The sequence below is a fragment of the Phymastichus coffea genome, unplaced genomic scaffold (genome assembly GCF_024137745.1).
Source record: "Phymastichus coffea isolate CEN01 unplaced genomic scaffold, Cenicafe_Pcof_1.1 PCOF00078, whole genome shotgun sequence".
NCBI classification, from domain to species: Eukaryota; Metazoa; Arthropoda; class Insecta; order Hymenoptera; family Eulophidae; genus Phymastichus; species Phymastichus coffea.
In genome coordinates, this window is record NW_026706889.1 from 235,836 (window position 1) to 242,605 (window position 6,770).

Consider the following 6,770-nt stretch of genomic DNA (forward strand, 5'->3'; position numbering starts at 1 on the left):
AAAAAAATACGTAAAACAGCATGTACAGAGTGATTTAATATATGTTAACATTATGTGTTATTAATGTCATGAGCGTTGCCAATTCAGCGATGGAGGTATTACGCTTTGTACGAGGCGAATTATCACATTAACGAAAAAAGTAACATTTAATTTGACACTACAAAAAGATACTATGTAAGTAAATGTTATAACTCAAGGGTTGGGTTCCCGCCCTTCCACAGATATATAAACCAATGTCAATCAACCGTGCGTAGTACTCGCAACCCGAAAAGAAAAATATTGGTCGATGGTTTTTACCGATCGAAATGTCATGAATTAATTTTAGACTATTCGGTTGATTAATGTCTTTAAAAATAAATATTTGAAAAAGATGTTTCAAAAATAATATTGAACTGTCATTTTACATTTATTAAGTTACGTAAAGAAATATTCAAACCTAAAAAAATATTTCTTCTTGAAACGACGTTTTTAAACATTTATTTTTGAAGAATCTAATAAACCGGACAATCTAAAATTAACTTGGTACTTAGATCAGTAAAAATTATTGACTTAGATTTTTTTCCGGTTACGAGCATTAAACGTGGTTGAACTTTGGAGTTAAGTCCACCTATTAATTTATATTGGTTTGTATATCTATGGCAGGAGGAGTGAGGCATTAAGTTAACGAAAATTTAACAAATTCAAAATAATAAAAATACGAAAAGTAAATGAAATGAACAGTAAGTTTATTAATTAAATCATCAACAGAAGGGTACGAGTTTTTTCAAGGAGAACTTTAAAGGAATCATCTTCGAGTTTGCACAAAGCCGTAAAGGTATGTCGAAGGTTTACTTCAGCTTCTAATTTGGTCGCAATATCACGGGCACGCTTGGTAATGTCAACAGGAATACCGGCAAGTCGGGCAGCATTGAAACCATAAGACTTTGGACAGGCTCCTTCGCTAAGTTTATATAAGAATGTAACGTTTTCTTCACAAGCTTCATCTTGATTCTCATTCTCAACCATACACGCCTACAACAATAAAACAAACAAGAGTCATCAACAATTGCTTGCGCCGGAAAATTATAATTATCATTGCCGAGGCAATTACCATATGAGCAAGAGTAACATTATTGTTTGTTTTATAATCTTCAACGAGAGAATGGTAATGAGTTGAAAAGAGAGTTCTGCAATTTATTTTCGTAAGAGCTTCTACCACCGATGCGGCGATAGCTGTTCCATCGTAAGTCGACGTACCGCGACCTGCGATGAAATAAATTTTTAAGCACGTGCATTTAATTTTTGTCTAAAAATAATAATACAGCTCTACTTTCGAACTTACCCAACTCATCTAAAAGAACTAGAGAGAATTTGGTCGCATGCTGAAGAATAGCTGCAGTTTCACTCAGCTCCACCAAAAATGTACTTTGTCCTGCCATGATGTCGTCGCTTGCTCCTAGTCGAGTGAAAATCCGATCAACCAGCGTCAGCCGGCAAGCACTCGCTGGTACATGACATCCCTTGAAAATTATTCAAAAATCACAATCTATTTCAATTGTAGCCATGCAAAAGTTACTCACGATTTGCGCCATTATTGTGATCAACCCAACTTGCCGCATTAATGTCGATTTGCCTCCCATATTGGGGCCAGTCAAGATAATTAATGGGGCTGCACCACCAGTTGCAACCAGGGAATCATTGGGAATGAAATTTTCCGAAACAATGCAAGGATGCTTTCCTTCTTTGATTTCAATGAAAATCTGAAAATTATCAAGATAGCTTATTGACAAATTTTTCCAAACAAACACTACAATCATGCAAATACCCCTTCGTTATCGGTATCATCGTAGATGTGTGGAATACAAGTGTCGCAAGTGCGAGCATACTTCGCAAGAGATATCAGACAGTCAATTATTGCTATGTTGTAAACTGCATTGCTCCACTTCTCGTAATGTTGGCTAAATTTTTCGAAAATTTTGCGGTTGCTATCTTTCAAAACTCTATCTTTCTGTTCCTCAGCTTCAATTTGTCTTCCGAGTAATTCCTACGAATAATTAGTATGTAGCATAGTAAGTCTAATAAAACAGTAGTTTGGAAAGTATTTTAGAAAAAAATAAAATAATGATACTAACTTTTGTTTCGGCTGTTGTATATCTCTTAAAGCCTTTTCTCGACCCTTGCAGCTCATAACCCCTTCCCACTTTCTTCATTTGAGTATCAGGTATTTCAATTTGATACCTTTTTTTATCTGTACCTACATACTTGACCATCACTCCAAAGTACTTTCTTTGCTTATCCAAATAGGCGTTCAATTCTTTTTTAATCTCTTCGAATTCAATCAAAACAGCATCGTAATCTTTGTCGACTCCATGCTTCGGAACAATAAAACCTTCTTTCTTCGCTTCCTCATGATCAAAGGCGTTCTATATAGTAAGACATAATTTCAAATTATGTAACAATGTTCATAAATATAGTAAGAAATAATAGTAAGAAATAATTTGAAATTATGTAACAATGTTTATAAATTTTATTACTATGCACCTTGAAGTGATCGAGTGTCTCTTGCAAGTCAGGAAAATCACCTTCAGGTTCCAACTTGGTGCATTTGTTGATTAATGGATTTTTAAAGTCTTAAAAATTAAATGATGAGTTAAAATCTATCGTATAAGCACTTAATAATAAACTACTGATACCTGCAAACAGCTCGACAATTTTCAATAACTCTTCGATTCCATTTAGCGTAGTTATAAAATCACTAATGATTCTCTTTGAATAAACATCTTTATCAAACAATATCGCGCGTCCATCTGGGTGATTACGTAATTTAGCGGCATTACCTTGAGCATGGATTCTAAAATTACATAAAATAATAAGATCAATGTTACAAGCGAATGCTGAGACCAAAAATGGGAACATGGAAAACTTACTTGCTCAGCAGGCGTTCAAGATCTGGTAAATTGCTAAGTTTATTACTAACTTCTTGAGAAACATCTGGATTATTGAGTAATATTAAGATAGCTTCTTGCCTTTCATTAATTATGTTTTTACAACATGCGGGTCGACATACCCATTCTCGTAGCAATCTAAATAAACGTTTAATGTTACTTATTGTTTAGAATAGATAGGGCCTATTTACTCATTACCTTTTACCAAAAGCTGTGCAGCAATGGTCTAAAGTTGCAAAGAGAGAATGGTCATTGCCAATGACTCTTAAGTTGTATATTGTTATAGCATCAAGAACCTACAATTAGAATACATAATATCTTACTATTAATACCTTACTATTAAAAATATTAAATGGCTTAACTTTACATAAACTTACCATGTTATAAGCAAACTTAGTTTTGCTAGTTGATTTTTCGGTGAAATCGGGTGGCGTGTAAGTTTTAAACCTTCCCTGTGCCAACAACTGTTGATCCAATTGATATTCTTTTAATAAATATACACAGCCACCCAAAGCAGTGACAGATAACTCTTTTTCTTCGTCAGATGTAAGTCCAAGGCTATCGCCTTTATTCAAGTATGGCGCTAATCCTTTTGGCCAGGAAAATTTCGAATCTTGTTTAAAATATTCACCCTCGTGTAAATACTACAATAAAATGTATTCAAAATGTTTTGATAAAAATCTTAACTAGATTAATTAATTAATATGTAACGAAAAAATGTACCTTCAAAACTTTGCTAGAAGACCAGAATTGTGTCTCTTTTTGCAAGGCATCTTTCATAACTCCATGACAGTAGCTGTTGAGTATCTTTATGGTATTTGGTGTCAAATTTCCGCGTTCATAGATTATGTGGGCCGGCGGATAATGGGCAAGTAACGTTAGTAATCTAGAGCTACATTTATCATCTTGAAATTGTCCCAAATTGAAATCACCTATAGTCGTGTCAACAAAGCAGACTCCATATGTTGATGTATTCTGACCAGATGTATGCTTTTCGACAATGGATAATAAATATGTCGATGTTGGTGCAGAGGCTTCTGCATCTTGAGAGGTATAAACTCTTGTACCCTTAGTACTGATTTGACAAATTTCACGTTTGACCACCTTATCATATTTCGACGGTTTTGACACTGAAAGCGAATGATAATGAAACATCATCTTAATTATAATACGTTTATTACTTACTTTTTTGAACACGTTGAGCCATCATTTCTGGATTCTCCGTTTGTTCGATTCTAGCCACTTTATAACCTCTTTCAATCAAACTGGCGGAGAATCTACCATAAGCAATTTCAGGGAAACCAGAATGCGCGAATTCTCCCTGTGAACCATTTAAGATAAGTTACTAAAATTTGATCAGGTAAAATATATATTTAACAAAACAAACCCGCATGTAAGATAAATTAAGTTCATTAACACCGATAACAGCATCCATGTGATACAATTCATAAAACTTTCCTACTTTGAAGAATAGTACAACATCATAATGATCTGATTTTAAAATCCACCATTGACGCATAGCCTGAAACAAAGAATAATTTATTACCTACAAAATAGTATTTATTTAATTTTTAAATTATACTTAGTACTCACTGGTGTTAAGTTATTCAGAAATTCCTGTGGCACATATACCGTTTTTGGATCATAATCTGGATGATCAACCGAACGTCTATTATTGTCTTTAATTTTATCTGGCTGAAGAAAATCGTATGTCAAATGTGGCCAAGACTGTGTATCAGATGCTTTTCCAGAGATTTGCTTATTGGAATTCAAATTTTTGATAGTTGATTTATTAATATTTCCTTTCTTGGCACTAATGCTTTTCCCTCTGAATTTGCAAATATTCAACTTTTGTTTTTTCTTAAATAAGGATAAAGTTTATGGAATGATTTCTTTATAACAATTTCATTAAAAGTAAAAAAGCAAACCTTGGGGCTCTCATCTTCATCAGTTTCAGTAGGTGGTTCACTTTCACTAGCTGCTTCTGAAAGTGAGGTATCATCTTCCTCTTCAGCATCTGGAAAAAGTATGTCTTATATACAACAGTTTGCATTGCATCTTTGGAAATTGATCAATAATTTACCAGGTTTATATTCATCTTCAGAGTCATCACTGTTATCATCCGGGATAATAATTCTCCTCTTTTTCGTTGGTTTTCTTATAATATGTTCTTTCTCTTCATCCACATCATTCTCATCAACATCATCCAAAGGTCTTTTTTTCTCTTTATTCTGTTTTATATTTTCTTTTCCTTTATGATTTTAGGTAATAAAAGAATAATGTAAAGTAATCAGCTACAGACAATTGTTGACACAAGATATAAATTTATTGCTAGATACGAATAGTTTCTATAATATAAAAATAACGTTAGTTTTATTTCAAAGCTGTGACTTGTGCAATTATAACCAACCTAGTTAAGTAAATCGCTTGTAACGTGCATTCACAATTTAAAGGCAAGAAACTGTATATACACATAATTAACGTTGAAATTACCAGAACTTCGCTGTCTTAGCCAAAATGCACAAAATTTACGAAAACAATCGCTGTCATTTTGTGCTTAACAAAAGCTTTTAATCTCTATACTCTTCTATTGATTAAATAAATTAATCCTAAAAAGTGTTATTTTGAGAAAAAGCAAATTTACCTTTGTTCTTTTGTTCACTTTTGTGGGTCTCAGACTTGGCCTTGGAGGTCTTTGATGCTGGTGACGACTCTTCTTTCGTCGTAATTTTAGATTGAGGTGTAACACCTTTTGGTGAAGAGAAGTAGTTAAACAAGGTATTTACCTTCGGCATCCTTGTGTCGAGTATAGATCAATTGACACGATAAATATACAAATTTATAATGCCTTTTCTCGTAGTTAGTTAATAGCAAACCATTTTGCCTTGCACGCACTCTATATACCTGCACTCTTTATTGCATTCATCAAGAAAAAGCCCGGCAAAATGTTTCTCAGAAACCTCAACTTGCCGCCTGTAGCGCGCTTTCTGGAAAAGGCGCGTGTATATCGGTACCTACTTGATCGATTGCATTTACGCGCGACGCGCGAAGTTGCGCATAAAGCCATAAAATGATATATACAATTATATGTACTCTGCAGGCCGGGGACATTCATTCGCAACCCGCAAAGTTTACAATCTGAATTATTTTTGACGATAAAGCATCAATAACATTAAAGAAGGTTAAGTAAAGGGCTTATTTTGGTAAATCGTGTCCCTGCTTATTGGTCAGAAAAAGTTCATTTGATGCCATTGATGTTCAATCTTCAGAAAGAATTTAGATTTTGAATTTCTCAAGTCGAGAATTAATGTCCGGGCAGTGCCGACAGCCGACAGTGTTAAGATCGAGGCATCTAGTGTATACTGTTTACGGGTGTCGGGTTGGAGCTTGGAGAGGGCTGGCGCTGCTGTCAATTTTATACGAACTTTTTTTACATTGAAAGTAATAGTTCTTTTATAAATTCAGATACCATATGTAAAAATAGACAATAATGATAATTTTAACATTTGTTTTGCTTACTGCCTTATATTATCTCGCACTGAAAACTTTTAACAGTTAAATTAATGCAGTCTTAAGAAAGTTATTCATTTTTGTTAATCATATTCATACAACAGTAAAAGATTGTGTGAGTTTCACAAGATTTATAGTTTAGTAGTTGCGAATAAAATGAGTTTCAAACGAACCAATCTCTACTCCAATATAATAATTATAACTTTTAATGTCAAATTAATGTGCAATCCAAGTAAATTGTTTTCCTGTAACAAATCAACGCTAGAAAGTTGTATACATTACTATAGTTATTTGCCAATAAGTGCGATAAATCTATTTACCTATATGTTAATTTCA

At 33.6% G+C, this 6,770-nt stretch overlaps 1 protein-coding gene across 1 annotated transcript; it reads right to left on the reverse strand.

Moving 5' to 3' along the window:
- Nucleotides 1–65: 65 nt before the first annotated feature.
- LOC131668509 (probable DNA mismatch repair protein Msh6) lies at nucleotides 66–5,902 on the reverse strand. Its single transcript, XM_058942756.1, has 18 exons — nucleotides 5,569–5,902; nucleotides 5,008–5,175; nucleotides 4,853–4,941; nucleotides 4,518–4,784; nucleotides 4,312–4,446; nucleotides 4,110–4,245; nucleotides 3,648–4,054; nucleotides 3,302–3,568; nucleotides 3,123–3,220; nucleotides 2,907–3,062; nucleotides 2,673–2,830; nucleotides 2,521–2,609; nucleotides 2,112–2,402; nucleotides 1,805–2,023; nucleotides 1,560–1,739; nucleotides 1,322–1,499; nucleotides 1,091–1,242; nucleotides 66–1,011 (listed from the first exon to the last, which is right to left on the reverse strand). Exons 1-18 carry the CDS (start codon nucleotides 5,717–5,719, stop codon nucleotides 733–735), a joined length of 3,420 nt encoding a protein of 1,139 aa, XP_058798739.1. The 5' UTR covers nucleotides 5,720–5,902; the 3' UTR covers nucleotides 66–732.
- Nucleotides 5,903–6,770: the final 868 nt, after the last annotated feature.